This window comes from Mercenaria mercenaria, chromosome 4 (genome assembly GCF_021730395.1).
Source record: "Mercenaria mercenaria strain notata chromosome 4, MADL_Memer_1, whole genome shotgun sequence".
Lineage (NCBI taxonomy): Eukaryota > Metazoa > Mollusca > Bivalvia > Venerida > Veneridae > Mercenaria > Mercenaria mercenaria.
Window position 1 is genome coordinate 63,904,330 of NC_069364.1, and position 17,954 is coordinate 63,922,283.

General features: G+C 34.9%; 1 protein-coding gene and 1 long non-coding RNA gene across 2 annotated transcripts in view; both read right to left on the minus strand.

The window, feature by feature from the left end:
* LOC123553429 (uncharacterized) overlaps positions 1-17,954 on the minus strand; it is a 53,218-nt gene that overhangs the window by 23,779 nt on the left and 11,485 nt on the right. Inside the window, exons 2-6 of the mRNA XM_053541506.1 lie at positions 9,436-9,518; positions 8,967-9,038; positions 8,316-8,448; positions 7,868-7,971; positions 7,424-7,501 (exon numbers count right to left, since the gene is read on the minus strand). Coding sequence (XP_053397481.1) covers positions 7,424-7,501; positions 7,868-7,971; positions 8,316-8,448; positions 8,967-9,038; positions 9,436-9,518 — 470 coding nt within the window. The remainder of the gene's footprint in view (positions 1-7,423; positions 7,502-7,867; positions 7,972-8,315; positions 8,449-8,966; positions 9,039-9,435; positions 9,519-17,954) is intronic.
* Positions 13,636-16,723, minus strand: LOC128556413 (uncharacterized). Its single transcript, XR_008370637.1, has 3 exons — positions 16,453-16,723; positions 16,228-16,308; positions 13,636-13,915 (listed from the first exon to the last, which is right to left on the minus strand). It is a non-coding gene; the product is annotated as an uncharacterized LOC128556413 (long non-coding RNA).

Below are 17,954 nucleotides of genomic sequence, written 5' to 3' on the forward strand. Positions count from 1 at the left end.
ATTTTGAAATATAGGTATGAAATGGTGGCCTCTTGTTCGTTTATGTGTCTACATTTCGAGAAAATATTATTCCTTTGCCAAAATAGTAGGATGGATCTTTGATGAGTATAGGTCACTTGTCAGCCAACTGTAAGGGGGGGGGGGGGGTACGAGCCTCCTGGGCCTGGCCCTGGATCCGGGTCTGGTATAGTTCAGTTATTTAGATCTACCTGGAATTCTTCTAAACACTGCTGCTGACGGACTTGATCAAGGATGTGTATTTTGTGTGACAGAAGCTTAGGGGATGTATATCACTTTGTATATCACTCCGTACTATCTTGATATTAGACAAAAATATATTCAAGCTAAATACTGTGAGGAACCAAATATACACAAGTTTAATATTTTGATGTCTAGCAGAAACAAAGCTGTTGTTAGAAACTTGGCAATGTATGTACATTATGCAATGAAGCAGACAAAATCTTCTTGTGAAAGTAGCCTTTGATATTTGTGACCTTGATTTATGTGATTTTTGTTCAAATATCTTACATCATGTCTTGTGAACATAATATGTCGGCTGGATAACATAATTGTAATGATGTATATTATATTATATTATGTATGTTATATATTGTGTATGGGTCGGTGGTCTTTGTACTTTCTGAAATAAATGCTTTAATTTTAGGATGATAAACTTTCTGTGTAAAAAGTTATGCATTGGACTAGACATCGGTTGGAAGGATTTACGGATAAAAGAAATTATGATTAAAAGAATTTATAACAGTGAATAATTAATGACAGGATTCTTCCGTGCAAAGTAAGTTATTTTTTCTAAATTTCATTTTTGCATTTTTCCAGGTTTCGTTTGTAGACTTCTAAATTGTAGATTCTATTTCAAACTAAAGCTGTTTTATGGATTGAAAAATAGCTAGGTGTAAAATAAAAATAAGTGTGAAACGTCCCCGAGGAAAAACACGTGAAATTTCCTGAAAATCTCCAAAATAGAGAATATTTGGCAATGGCGACCAGAAACAATAGCGAATTCCTATAGATAAACTGAAATTTAGTCGCACGGGAAAACTAGACGATTGTTGGAAAAATCCTTGAAATTCCCGAGAGTTACTTTTTTTTAATTAAAAAGAAAAACATGTTTTATGTTCTTTGATCCCGTTCCATTTCTTCATTTCAGTACAAAGTTGAGGTCCAAAATTTGGTGGGACAGATTATAACAATCAAATGTACTATTATAATTTCATTTCACATATAGAATACTCGTATCTATTGCAGCGTACATCATACATTAACAGACTATCATCTATAAGTTTCACAATTACTGCACAATCTTGGAAATTATTTGCATTATTTGGTTGTCCTCGCGCCCAAAACTGACCACCGTTGCTACTTGTTAACCTGGTACCATCCACCCAGCTGAAGTATGTGGACAATGGTGCATCTCGGTGTAAACCAACCCAGAATCTTGTGTGACCTGACGTCGAATAAAAAAGAATAGTATTGAATATAAGACTTCGTAAACTCAATATTCATTCAGAGCTGCGAAATTTCGCGGATGCGGCATGACAATTTAAAAAAAAAAACAAAAACAAAAAAAAACAACCATAGAGTTCCTCCACCTCTGAGCTAACGTGACCTAGTGGTTAAGATGGCTGACTTCAAAACACTTGCCCCTGACTGTTAATAATTACACATTTTTTTATAGAAATACCTCATTTTATCATTTAAGAATTGGATATGTACAGAAAAAAGATTTTCTTTCCAAACTTGCATTTTAAACTGATTGTACTTGTCATGTATAAAAAAATCAATACATAAACTACATAACCAACATAAATATAAGATATATATAATAGGATCATTGTAACAGTAGCTTGATCTTGGATTCTGTATTCGGCTCGAGTGAATTTTATCAGGTCGGATAACACGAGGCGCATGATCTGACCTGGCAAAATACACGAGAGCCGAATCCTAGATCTAGCTACTGTTGTAATGACCCTTCCATTATATATATACCGCCACCTTTTTGTTTCTTGTTTTGTAATTGAACGAAATTTTAAATGTTTGTCGACGTTAAAATAGAAATGAGTGAAGGTTTTGTGTGCACCATTGAGAGAACTGTGCCAGGCCATGCATATTAAATGAAAGTAGTCCGGCAACACACAATTCAAAAGATACAATACGGAATTTATGAATGAAATACAAGTTGTATTTTTGACAAAATTTTTATAGGTATATATTAAAAGATATATTTACCAGAAATATAACTATGAGCTTCTTCGTTAGAAAAATTGGTTCATTTGAAGGCTAGGTTGAATAATGTATAACACGGTATAATTATAAGAAGTCAGCCCCTTTGAATTTTCAAATATAGGATTGCAGTTCGCCATAGAATATTAAGTGATGTAAGTTGCCATTACTTCCGATCCAGAAAACAGATGAATACTGGTACAGAATCCAGGAATACTGGCAACAAAGCCAAAATTATTACTTGACAGTAACAAAGTATTTACCAAAGTGGACTGTGAGATTTGATATTGCATCAAACTTCGCCTTTGAATTGACAATGAAGAGATCTCCCCCGTCGTGTTTGCACGATGTTCTCGCGTCGTCATAGGTCAAATTGGATAACGTAATCTTCAAACATACACCGGCACTGTGGATGGGTGTGTAGGAAGAATTTTTACATCCTGAATAAAACAATATCGTCATTAGATAATTAAGACTGACTTCAAAGGAGTTTGATACAAGATCAAAATATTTAACTACTGGCGCGTATATAGTGATCATAATTAGTATTTGTAATTCACTGACTCTCAGATCATTCGAATACTTTGCAATTATCAGTGTATATCTGACTAAACATTAAAAAGCTGTATTTCAAATCAACTAATTAAAATATATACGTAGTATTTGAAAGCCTGTAACATTTTAGATTACTGCTTGCAGAAAAAAAAAAACTCATAACCTTTTCCCCATTGCTGCTAAATAGGCATTACTCATGGGTAGAATGAAAATGCTGCTAAATAGACATTTCTCATGGGTAGACTTCTTTTTTTTGTCAGCCGACAATATAAAATAAATATGTCGAAGATCTGCATGCATGATTTTTCCATTGCATACTAAATGGTTGTACCTGAACTCGTGCAGTTTGAATTACACAGGTCTGAATCGCAACACTTTCCCAAGCAAAGATGACCTTTAAATATAAAGCATAAGTTTGTTACAAAGAAATGACAACCATCTTTAACTGTGCTTATATTTAGAATATTGCTTGCTAGATTGAGTTGTAATGGAAACACTCTTTCTCTTTTATACTGTTTATTTCTCTTTTAGTTTAAACATATTCATTCCCAAAATAGATTACATAATTATATTTGTACATATGTCATACTGTGGTGAAAACAAAACAGGAAAGGATAAGAATGAAGTCAAGTCTTATAGCATTCTTCTCCTTTGTTTCATGTGGCTTAAAGAAAAATTAAAGACAATTATCATATACATGCAACGGCACGCACTTACACCGTTAAGGTAGCTCTGCACGTTTGATTAACCGGATGTAATGACGTAGCGTCATTTCGTTTAGTTAATACTAATTTTAGCTCGATTGTGATAAGAGCTTTGATTAAACTTATTTGAACCACTCTCGAGTCCACTCCCATGAAAAATCTGATACAGGTGTCATGTGAGAGGTCATGGTCGTGAGCCCAGTTGTGCTCGAATCCACGACCCCCGTGTGGAACGGCCGACACCTTAACCACTAGACTATTACTAGATGAATTACCAGTGATTGAGCAGTTATAATTATGTCTTAGGAGACATATTGTTTTTGCCCTGTCCGTCCGTCCGTCTGTCCGTCCGTCCGTACGTCACACTTCATTTCCGAGCAATAACTAGAGAACCATTTGACCTAGAACCTTCAAACTTCATAGGGTTGTAGGGCTGCTGGAGTAGACGACTCCTATTGTTTTTGGGGTCACTCCGTCAAAGGTCAAGGTCACAGGGGCCCGAACATTGAAAACCATTTCCGATCAATAACTAGAGAATCACTTGACCCAGAATGTTGAAACTTCATAGGATGATTGGTCATGAAGAGTAGATGACCCCTATTGCTTTTGGGGTCACTCCGTCAAAGGTCAAGGTCACAGGGGCCTGAACATTGAAAACCATTTCCGATCAATAACTAGAGAACCACTTCACCCAGAATGTTGAAACTTCATAGGATGATTAGTCATAAAGGGTAGATGACCCCTATTGATTTTGGGGTTACTTTGTCAAAGGTCAAGGTCACAGGGGCCTGAACATGGAAAACCATTTCCGATCAATAACTAGAGAACCACTTGACCCAGAATGTTGAAACTTCATAGGATGATTGTACATGCTAAGTAGATGACCTCTATTGATTTTGGGATCACTCCATTAAAGGTCAAGGTCACAGGGGCCTGAACATTGAAAACCATTTCCGGTCAATAACTTGAGAATCACTTGACCCAGAATGTTGAAACTTAATAGGATGATTGGTCATGCAGAGTAGATGACCCCTAACGATTATGGAGTCACTCTGTGAAAGGTCAAGGTCACAGGGGCCCGAACATTGAAAACCATTTCCGGTCAGTAACTTGAGAACCACTTGACCCAGAATGATGAAACTCCATAGGATGATTGGTCATGCAGAGTAGATGACTCCTAACGATTTTAGGGTCATTCTGTTAAAGGTCAAGGCCACAGGGGCCTGAACATGGAAAACCATTTCCAATCAATAACTTGAGAACCTCTCGACCCAGAATGTTGAAACTTCATAGGATGATTGTTCATGCAGAGTAAATGACCCCTATTGTTTTTGGGGCCACTCCGTTAAAGGTCAAGGTCACAGGGGCCTGAACATTGATAACCAGTTCTGATCAATAACTTGAGAACCACTTGACCCAGAATGTTGAAGCTTTATAGGATGATTGAACATGCAGAGTAGTTGGCCCCTATTGATTTTGGGGTCAGTCTATTAAAGGTCAAGGTCACAGTGGCCTGTTCATGTAAAATCATTTTTTGGAAATAACTTGAGAACCACTTGACCTACAATGTTGAAACTTAATAGGATGACTGGACATGCAGAGTAGATAACCCCTATTTATTTTGAGGTCACTTGATCAAAGGTCAAGGTCACAGGAGCCTGAACAGTGACTGGAGAACCACTAGGCCAAGAGTATTGAAATTTAGCGGGAGGACTGGACATGCCAAGTAGATGATCCCTATTGCAGCCAACCATCAGTGTCTCTTTGATTTTTGCTCCTGACCCCTATTGACTTCTTGCCTATAGGACTTTGCATTGGGGGAGACATGCGCTTTTTTACAAAAGCATTTTCTAGTTTAACCTGCATTCATTCACGCTGACCATTTAGATTATATAAATTCTATTAATCATAAAGTATTCCAACCCATGCTTACATCATTCACTGATTTTCAGCCAGCTGGCAGTTTAGATAAGTTCATGAAGGATCAGGCAGAGTTAATCTTGGATTTGAGATACATTTATATTTGTTTCTCATACATGTATATTTTTAGTTTAGCATTAATTTTGCCTTGTTACCAATGCAGTGCAACAATAGATCAGGTATATAACGGGCGCAATTGATAAGTGAGATATTTATGAAGAAAGGGTGGTAAATGCTAATATTTCACAGTGAAGTTTTGGTTTTGATTTAAATGGAAACTGTTTGCTGTCTTTGTTATGTTCCCTGGAGGGAGGCATATAGTCGCTTTGTTCATCCACCGTCGGCCTGTCCGTCCATCCTGCAATTCTTGTCTGGAGTATTTCTCAGAATGGCTAGAAATTGGCAAAACCTCAAAGAAAGCCTCACCATTAAGAGGAGATGAGTAAAATGTCTTAGTGTTCTGGTTGGATGTTTTTTTTTCACCAGGTAATTGCCCTTTGATTATTCAACATAAGTATGCTATAGTACAGTTTCTGTAGCAACCACGGGTTGGAAGTTAGCTTAACTTCAGAGGAAATTCTTGCTATTAAGAGAATATGCTTATATTATCTCTGTATTTCGGTCGGATTATTTTTCATGAGTTATTGCCTTTTGATTATCAACCGCAAATATGCTATAGTACAATTTCTTGTGCGGGGTATACCTCAGCAACCACTTACTGGAATTCTTCAAGACTTCATGGTAAGCTTAAATCACAAAATGAGAAGCGGATATTGCCTTTACTGGTCAGAAGATTTTTTTCACTGAGTTACTATCCTTGAAGTATTGAACATAGTATACTATAGTACAATTTCTTGTTTGGAGTATTCACCAGCAATTACTGTCTTGAATTCATTGAAACTTCATAGGAAAGTTGACTTTCAATAGGAGATGCGCAGATTATCTTCATGTTTCGTTTAGATGATTTTCACAGAGTAATTGCGTTTTAATTATTCAACATTAGTAAACCATAGCGCCATCATCGTCAATGGATTCCACTATTGTTCCTTTTTTAAGAAAAAATGCATACTTCAGGGAGCATCCATCGGCTTTATCGGTATTGTCTTGTTTTATACAGTCAGTTACATTTTGTCAGATGCCCTTTGCTTTATCCTAGCTGTTGATGAAAGGCATTGAGGTACAACCGTTGCCATTAAGCAGAAAATAAATCTACCGAAACCCGTCACCAGACGTCTCAAGGCTTCGATATTGCAAATATTGTCAAAAAGTTAAAAACAACAAGAACACATGCCTATATTAATTTACCAAATTACAACCCATATACAAGCTTATAACGGTGAGAAGTTTTATTCAAATCTAAATTGTAGTCGCGAAAATGTCCTAAAAATTGTGATTTTTCCATAGATTCCTATAGAGGTCAATCATTTTTTCAAATCAGTCAAGCAAAGAATCAATCACACGACCCTACCTTTCAATTAGCCTAATTTTCTAAGTACCTTCTGAAGTTTTGACAAAATATGGTTAAATAAAACTCTACATTGTAGAAAAAATTGAACCAAACGTGCAGGACTGCATCCATTATGCAAAAACTGGAGACGCACCTGAAGCCGACATCACATGATCGCTGTACCGTTTTCGCCCTACAATACTGATTGCATGACGTTGTGCCTGCAAGTCTGTTTCGCACAGCTGTAGAAATAGATGAACTTTTTTAGTATTCAATGATATTTGAATGTTTCACCATGTATGGCGAGTCGAAGTTTGCTGAACTGACATAAAGATTAATTGGCTCATTTGGAGTTCAAAAATAAAACTATTAAATATACTTTGGTAGACAAGTAAACATAAAACTGTAACTTTCCATAAGTAATCCAGCTTTGATATTTTGCCAAAATGTTCCAGTACTTTGGTCATTACATCAAACTGGTAAAAAAATATCCTTCAGTAAACTGTAACAAAAAAGACAATAATCAATGTAACAGTGGGACAGAAACAAAACTTACATGTTTAGATTGACACTCTGTAGTGTATAATTTATCGTTGGTAACTACAGAACTGCTTGAAGACTTCAACGAGCAAACCTAAGGTATAAACGTTTACGTGTTGGATGACAGACATATTGTTCACACAAAAGTATCTTGCATTAATGCATGTATTCAATGAAATCAATATTTAGTCGGTTCAAATAGTTACATGAGTAGATGTTGTACTTGTTTTCTGTCTTACCGTTTTTAAATTATTCTTTATTATTTATCTTATCTTACATTACCTTATCTAATCTTGTCTTGTCTTTTGAAACTTACGCAGCGTTTATAAACATAATTACTACATGTATCTATACTAAATACAATAAGCCTGAAAAAGGAATCACTCCTCAAAAACTTCCTAGAAGTTTTAAAGTTAAAAGAAATAAAATCTCTCTACATCAGATTACAAACTTACAATACCTCATTCCTACCACATTCCTTTATAGTGCTGCACGAATCGGTGCTTAGCTGCTGGTCACAGTTGTAACACAGAGGTCCGCGAGACCCTGATACAGACGGGTAACCTGAAAAATGCAAATCCTGGCCATTTAACATGTGTGGATGTGCATGCTGTGACAAATCAGGGTCATTTACCATGTTTCGCATAAAAGTACATATACAATCATACAATATTAAGGTTAAATGTGTGTCTGACTGTATGAGATCCAAATTAAACTGCTTGGTTCTCTGTTTCCCGCACTGAATAACAATCCTGTGAGGTTTGATGACTGTGGGTCAAATACTTTTTGAAATATGAACGACACAAATTTGAACGGACGGACGGACGGACGGAAAGACAGACGGACGAACAAGCGCAGAAAAACATAGGGCTTATTAACGGACTCTGGTCTATAACAAGAAACATTACCTGGTTGTCCACAAAGTGCACTGTTGCAAAGGTCACCATGGCAACAATCCGAGCACACCAGGAGGTTTCCAGAGGATCTTTTATCCGCTGCTGTTACATTTGTTGACCTTTTACCTGTGGCCGATGGACACATCTATAAATAATGCAATATAAGGAAATAATGACTTCTAATGTTGTAATAACTTGCAGCCCAACCCACTTGCTTTTGTTAATCATGTAGTGTGTGTTATGTATAATTACGTGTTCAAAAGCAATTAAATATGATTAAACTAATAAAGAAGATAGTTTGCAATTAATTACCGATTTCCTTTCATAAAGGACTGTTCCAATTCATTTAAGCGTAAAAGAGTTCCAAAATATTCTTAAAACAGTATTCTTTCTATTTTACTTTACCATACATGAATACTATACAGCCGCATTCAAACTTTCTGGATCAGTTTAGACAAGAAAATGTTAAAATATATGAAATCATTGCTGTTCATACTATATCCATCAAACACATGTTAATGTTTGATAAAAAAAAACTTTTTTAATATTAAATGTATTGTTTTTAAGAATAAAATGCATTTGTTTCATAAGTATGTGTATGAGTTCATACGGCTACCTAACAATTAGTCGAGTTGCAATGAGACAAATAAAGGTCATATTTACTGCAGTGTCCCTACACCCCATTTCGTTAATAACTCCACCAGCTCGATTTGTGTAACTGTCTAAATAACAGGACTGAAATACAGAAATGAAAAGAATGAAACTAGGACAGCATAAGATGATTAATCAGACCGGAATACGTATATCTAAACGAATATGAAATTAAGCGATACAACAGTCATATCTAAAACCGGTAAAAAGTCTATACACGCAAAAAGCAACACGAATACTCAGCTACAACTCTATTTTACAAACACATATGCGATCTAACGTACTAACATCTTCAGCTACAGTCGTTTACTTAGCACACACTTATTTGCTTTTATTGATAATGGGCGCTACATTACTGGCCACAAAACGCTCTATAGTGTATTTTTGCGATAACACATTATTCAGTTACTTTAAAAGTGTATGCTAAATGTATTTTCCCTGATATGTTTGTGTGATCTTTTATCTTGCTAAAACATAATACCTCATGCGAACCACATCGTACAACATACTGACAGTCCCGGGCAACAGGAGAGTCTGGACAAGCCAGGCACGTCAAGTCACAGTCTAGAAAATAAATTGTTATATAAAAGCCGTTTATAATACGTAACAATTTCGACAGTTTGATAAGGCGCATGGATATCGTATTATATTTAAATCGCCTGTCGATAGTTTATATAACATCAACTAGGCTACATTGTAATAAGACAAATTTTATGTAATAAAACACTTATAGAATGAACCGGTGTCGCGTGAATATCACACGCGTGGTAATATTACCACGCGTGTGATAATTACGCGGCGGCGTGAGAATCGCACGGTTCCGGGTATAGCCGTGATAATCGCACGGGCGGTCTTAGTTTTAGATAAATATACCAGTATGATACAAAAAATTATTCAGGAATGATTTCTGCATAAATGGGTATAAAATAATTGGGTGTTCAGGCGCGTATCAATTCGGGGTTGTGCATCAAAGCCACATAGTTTGAAAAAAAAGGGATTTTTTTTCATAAATATAATTAAGTTTTTCTTTTTAGAATAGGTTCAATATTTTATCTGAATTGGACTGATATGAATATTAGGAATCCAGGGGCGGACAATGATGGGGAAAACACGAGCGTGCATACTAAAATATAATAATATTTCGGTAAAATTTTTATTTAAGGGAAAAAATTATACTCTGTATAAGCGGACTATTTATGTGCGTGGAAACATAATTATAGCATTGCATGCTCTCCTTTTTTTTAAAGAAATAAAGAAATCTATTTATCTTCGAAATCAATTATAAATATGTTTGTGTACTGCAATAAAACGAAATGTTTTATGATGAGCTAATAGGTCTTTATAGAAACAGGGGCGGATTATAATTCACGCCTTTTTGATAGAGAAATATGACGTACAGCGTATGTTAAAATCACACGGGTGTTGTTAGTTTTAGACATACATACAGAAACCACGTACAAGGTTATCAGGAATGATATTTAATATTCAGGTGCGTAGCAACTCGGTGTGTGCATCAAAGCAACATAGTTTTAAGAAAAAGGAAAGTGTTGTTGTTTTTTTCATTTTTTTTTTTTTATAAACAAAATGATTCAGACCTTTTTAGAATAGTGTTAATACGTGTCCGTATATTTATTTTTAAACCGAATATTATGAACTGATACAATCTTTAATAATCCAGGGGCGGCTAGTAACTGATACGAACTTTAAAAAATCCAGGGGCGGCTAGTCAGGAGTATACTACGATAAATGTCTATGCAGGGGGCGTAATTTTGTAGGTATATATGATATCCCTTTTATAATGCAAAAATGATTCAGAATGACTTCTGCATCTATTTTTTAAAACTTTATTTTCTGATGCGTGGCTTGAGGCCATCGCAAGGGTGCACACTAAAATGTAATAACATTTTGATGAAAATATATTTATTTCTATTTAAAGAAAATAATTATTCTGTATTGAGCAATTATCTGCGTGGTAACACAGCATCCTGTGGAATTAATTTCGAAGTGATTTCTTCCGTGTAGTGCATTAAAATCAAATGTTTAACGACGAGTTCATTCATTAAAATAAACAGGGCAGGGCGGTTACTTAGCATTTTTGCGGTTCGGCGTGTGGCCGTTAAAATCGTACGGACGTTGTTAGTCTAAGCTGGAAAAAACTGATACGTATTAGACCTTCCTGGTTTAAGACATATATAAAATACGAGTACAATGTATTAATTTTTTCAAGAATAATTCCAGCATTTAATGGCGTATTTTTTTTAATATTCAGGTGTGAAGAAACTCGGGTGTGAGCACCAAAGCAACATATATTTTTTTTTAAAAATGGAAAATTAATAAAGTATTTCATATTAAAATTTGTCTTCAAAGGTTCCTGTATATTGTGTTAATTACTCGGCGGCGTGAGATTCACACGGTTTCGGGTATAGCCGTGATAATCGCACGGGCGGTTTTGATGTACACATATTTACCAAAATGATACATAAAAATTGTTCAGGAATGATTTCTGCATCAACGGGTTTATAAAGGTATAAAATATTGGCTATTCAGGCGCGTATCAATTCGGAGGTGAGCATCAAAGCCACATACCTTGGGGAAAAAAAGTTGTTTTTTTTTCATGAAAATATGTGCCTTTCTTTTTAAAATAGTTTCAGTTATTCAATATATTTTATCTAAATTGGACTAAAATGCTTAACAACGAGCTGATAAATTATAAAAAATCCAGGGCCTGGGCGGGTACTAGGCAATTTTTGCAGGGTATTTATTTATTTAATTACTAAATTTACAGGTGCGAAGCAACTCTAAAGTGAGCATCAAAGCAACATATTTTGAAAAACAAAATGGGAAAAGTAATAAAGTATTTCATATTAAAAGTTGTCTTAAGGTTTCCGTATCTTGCGATAACTACGCGGCGGCGTGAGAATCACACGGTTTCGGGTATAGCCGTGATAATCGCACGGGTGGTCTTAGTTTAAGACATATTAAACCAATATGATAAATAAAATTATTCAGGAATGATTTCTGCATAAACGGGTATAAATAATTGGGTATTCAGGCGCGTATCAAATCGGGGTTGTGCATCAAAGCCACATCCTTTGAAAAAAGGAAACGTCGTGAGAATCACACGGTTTCGGGTATAGCCGTGATAATCGCACGGGCGGTCTTAGTATTAGACATGTATAATTTGAAAACGAGATGCCCAAGGGCAACATGTCGAGCCGGCCGGCTGTCAAAAGGACTGGGAGTTGCGCACGAAACTCTGTCTCACTGAGGCAAACATTTGTGCCAAATACATGTAAAACAATTGTGTCAGGTTATTTTATAATCCCACATTCAATGACAAAGTTATTGTCCGAACAAGGTCAATTATAGCCATATTTGAACTTTAAACTCCAAGTGTGACCTTAACCTTTGAGATATTGACACAGGCGTTGCGCGCGATACGCCGTCTCATGGTGGTGAAGAATTGTGCCAAATTATTTTAAAATCCCACATTCAATGACAAGGTCAATTATAGCAATATTTGACCATTAAACTCCAAGTGTGACCTTGACCATTAAGATATTGACGCCGGTGTTGCATGCGACACACCATCTCACGATGGTGAACAACTGTGCCAGGTCATTTTATAATCCCAAATTCAATGACGAAGTTATTGTCCAGACAAAGTCAATAATAGCCGTATTTGACCTTTAATCCCAGTGTGACCTTGACCGTAAGATGTGGACTCGGGTGTTGCGCGCGACACGCCGTCTTATGATTGGTGAACAATTGTGACAACTTATTTTAAAATCCCACAATCAATCAATGACAAACTTATGGTCAGGACAACGAAATACGGACGGACACCGAACAGCCATTTGGACAACGGGCTGTACAAAAAACGGCGTGAGAATCACACGGTTTCGGGTATAGCTGTGATAATCGCACGGGCGGTCTTAGCTTTTAGACATATATACCAATATGATATATAACATTATTCAGGACTGATTTCTGCATCAACGGGTTAAATTTAATTGGGTAAGTAGGTCATCAAAAAAATATGAGCCGTGCCATGAGAAAACCAACATAGTTGGTTTGCGACCAGCATGGATCCGGAACAGCCTGCACATCCGCACATTCTGGTCAGGATCTATGCTGTTCGCCTTCAAAGCCTATTGGAATTGGAGAAAACTGTTAGCGAACAGCATGGATCCTTACAAGACTGCGCAGATGCACAGTCTGGTCCGGATCCATGCTGTTCGCAAACCCACTATGTTGATTTCCTCATGGCGCGGATCAATTATAGTTATCAGGTATGAAACTCTAAGACTCTTTAAAATATTTTTCAATAGTGTTTAACAACTGGATGGGTTTAAACTGGATTGGAGTTAAAATGGAAAATCATATTAAAGAAACGATCTTTTATGAAACTTTCAACATTTATTTTATGTTTTACAATTAAGGATCTAAACACCAACTGTTACAATGTAGAATGTATAATAAGTGTCTTTCCTAGTAATGCCATAGAAGCAGAGATACAAATTTATTTCAATATTAAAGACTTTATAATCCATCATTTAAGGGAAGAAATTTCAGCAGATTAAGATTATAGATCTATGTACTGAAATTTGCACAACTCAAAGCCACTAACCCAACACCCTGTGGTGAGAATTTTATGAATTTACCTATATTCACCTTTATGTTGCATATTTGAAGTTCTAACAATGTACTTTTCATCATTTTTTCAATTAATCTAACTTTAAATTGAAAACCTCCTAGAAACTGTGATTCTATAAAGTGCACACTTGAAGATAATCTGCTGAATATAATCATCATATATGAAAGTCCTCCTTAAATCAAATTTCACAAATTGAATAACAAATTCATCTTCTTTGACCATGTATAAAGGCCTGGCATATGGTATGAACTCCACTGGACAGCATGATGTGCCAAGAATGCAACTTCAAAAGCTGATGTCTGACCTAAAATAGATAGAAAAATATTTTATAATGATGTCACTTAATTGCAGTATCAAATGACAAACATATTGCATATAGAAATAGCTAAATTTGGTTTTATCCAAAACATTTTCCTCATTCTTTTTAACAAGTCTGCTTTTTGCTTAATAATATGCTACTTTATATGAAGGTCACACTGACATTCAACATTTTAATGTAGCAAAAAAAAAAAAACAACAAGAAAACAAAACAAAAAAACAACAACAAGAAAAAAAAAAACAAGAAAACACATGATATAACTCATGATAGTGTTAGTTCTTGTGCTCAATTCTTTTAAGTCAAAAAAGGACCATAATTCAAGATAATTTCAACCAAGAGGTACCTAACTTGGTTTTTGGTAGGTTTGTTGACAAGATCTTATATAAATGCTCATTTTCTACCAAATTCTGATCAAACCAGCTTATTTTTATCAATATCTGGACAATTTTAGCCTATATTTTCTTATAGGTCAACTAGCATATTCCCTATATATTTATAATCCCCACTAACCAGGATCCTGTCCAAACCAATCTGATAAGGATCCATAAAACACCTGTGGACTTGACATGTAGTCCATGTCAGAGGATCATAAATTTTAGAGATATGTACATAGATAATTGGTTATTTCCCGTGTTTTGCATTTTATTGATTGAAATGCAGCTTTTTTAGAATACACATATTTTTTAGTTGATGATATACTAATTGTAATTTCTCAGTCATGTTGAGTAATGTCCCAACCAATTAAAATTTAACTCTTACAGCAAAGCAATTCTCATCCTTCTAGAAAAACTTTACCTGTATCTAACAAAAATAATTAAAATGTTTTTAAAACACAATAAGAGAAGTGGCAAGTACTTTTTATTCAATTATTATTATCACTGCTGGATTTTATTAGAAATTAATGAAGCGCTCCATTGGGGTTTTAATTAAATATCATTGTAATAAAACTTGATTCATCATAAAATGAAAGTACTATTGTATCTTATCACTATTAAGCCCTAATTTAATCAAGTCTTCTAAACTTGTTGTAAAGGTAAGAAGTGATTGGCTGTAAAGATGAAAATGGTCACATGCAATCTGTGTACTGAACAGCAGCTTTATAGTAGCTTATTATGATAAAACAGAAGCTAGTCTATCAATAGTCTAGCCTTGTAAATTGTCCCTTACTGCAATGCATTGCAGAGATAATTATCATTATGGATAATGTTAATCAAATTTCTAAATAAAAACGGGGCATCACTCTGAAAATATTGCTGACAGCCTCCCTTGTCAAACATGTGCATACAGTATCTTTGAAAGCTAAAATATATTTAACTTAAGAAATAAACTTGAACCAATGCTTACGCCAGGTTGATGGATAATCCACCTATGCAGTTCACAGCTCGATGAGGTGAACATATTTGTCAGGTTTGTTTGAAATCCTTCAAGGGGTTCAAGAGTTACAGAACGGAAGGGAAATTGCTAACCAACAGACAGACAGACGACACCGAGGCGATAACATAATACGCTCCTTCAGGCGTATAAAAAGGAATCGAGATCTTTATAATGGTGATACAAGTTGTGCGCAAGTTTGGTTAAAATCAAATCATGATCTGGCCGGTTTAAGAAAGGAACCAAGATCTTATAGTGACACAAGTTTTGTGCAAGTTTGATTAAATTCAATTCATAAATGAAGCTGCTATTGTGCAGACAAGGTCAAAATAGCTAATTTCTGGCCCTATCAGGGGCCATAACTCTTGAACCCATAATGGAATCTGGCCAGTTCAAGAAAGGAACCAAGATCTTGTGGTGATACAAGTTGTGTGAAAGTTTGTAGAAAATCACATCATAAATGACGCTGCTATTGTGCAGACAAGGTCAAAATAGCTAATTTTGGCCCTTTCAGGGGCCATCACTCTGGAACCCATGATGGAATCTGGCCGGTTCAAGAAAGGAACTGAGATTTTATGGTGACACAAGTTTTATGCAAGTTTGGTTAAAATCAAATCATAAGTGAAGCTGCTATTGTGCAGACAATGTCAAAATAGCTAATTTTGGCCCTTTCAGGGGCCATAACTCTGGCACCCATAATGGGATCTGGCCAGTTCAAGAAAGGAACCAAGATCTTATGGTGATACAAGTTGTGTGCAAGTTTGGTTAAAATAAAATCATAAATGAAACCACTATCGTGCAGACACGAAATTGTGGACAGACGACGGACGAAGGGCGATCACAAAAGCTCACCCTGTCACTATGTGACAGGTGAGCTAAAAAGGCAAAACAAAATATTGATATAAAACATTACAAATATCACTGACCTTGAAAAGTTCTCTATCCAATAAGAAGTACTTCCACTGATGCAAGTGTTAGCATGAAGTTCTTCGATTTCATTGTCTTAACTGGAAGTATATTAATTTTTTAGATTACTGTTAAGAAAAAAATTATAGTGCAAAAATGATATAAAGCACAGAGGTAAAAAAAAACAACAATAACATGTTATAAAAGCAAATAAAGGACTTAGTTTCTACATACACTGTACCTACATTTTGGTAAGTATTCCATGTTCAAAGACATAGGTTTCAATATTCATAAAAGTTCTCCAGATTTCCTTACAAGAGAAATTTTGCATTATCAAAAATATTTTATGTCAACTGTCACCATAGTAATTACATACATAATATAATGAAAACACTTTAACTGCTTTACAAACTTTAAGTATTTTACTCTCAAAATCTTAACATTAGAATGATTTTAAAGTCTAAGAACTTTCCAAGTTTGATAAATAGGGGCGAAGTTTTTTTTTCAAATCCTATTGTCATACTTTTCCTTTTAACATATCTGTCATACTGACACTACAAATTATCATGTCTATTTAATGCACTAATGGCATATTTGCCAGTAAACACACTGATATCTGTAGACTAGCTCCTAGACTATAATATATCTTTTTTTGAAATATTTCTAAAATTGTGAATATAGCTAGTCTACATCCTGTGATTACATAAAAGTAATTTCTCCAAAATAAAAACACTAAATTGGACTGGCATTGACACTATTACATCAAAGTAAGAAAATGACAAAGGTTGAATTTTTTTTTACTAATTCTTAATTATCAGTCTAGTGGCTAGTCTATGAGATTTGTAAATTATATAGTATAACTTACAAATACTTTTATAAAGAACCATTCACCATGTTCATATAGATCTGTAAGTATGTCCATCCTTACCTAAATCATTGAAACTGTGGTGACAGCCTGTCCAGCTGCAGATATTGGTTAATCTTTCCCCATTAAATTAAAGATGGTCAGCATGATCAACCATTGACTTTCAAGTACCAATCTGATATATGCATTTATATGTGTTGATAATATAGGTTTGTTACAGTGGACCTGGGATCAGCTATGAGAAAATATCTGAAATGCAGACAACAATTTTATTTTATATATATGGAAAAAAAGTCACCACTTGGAATATACTATTTCTAGTTAATATTAATTTAACTCAATATCAATAAATGGGAAAGTATCAATGGTCATTTTCTTAAAGTTATATAAAGTTTCACCATAGATAACATAATGTATAATGATGAAAAATTTTTTTTAGTTAGCATTAATTTTGTAGTAACTATATATACATTAAAACTCCTGAGTAAAATGATCTGGAACACATGCTTTACTTAATAAAAATGTATTAGTGATAACATGAGAGCCCTTCTGAAAAAATGTTAATGTAAGAAATGTAATACTTAGGACTGGTGAATATTAAGTTATGTCGACACCCCCCATGATTTCTGAATGAAGGAATAAGCTGAACAATAATGGTAGACAGTTAAACCCTTATATATCACAGGCAAGATACACATAGGAAAATATGTGTAAAATTGTTTTAAAATTGGCCCTGCTGTTTCTGACCAGAACATTTTTAAAGTTTCCAATATTACAAATATGGAAAAAGTGACAATTACCCCTGACACCCACGTTTATAACAAAAAAAAAAAAAAAATAATTTGTACAGTTCACGGCTACTAAACGCTAGCGCCACCACCA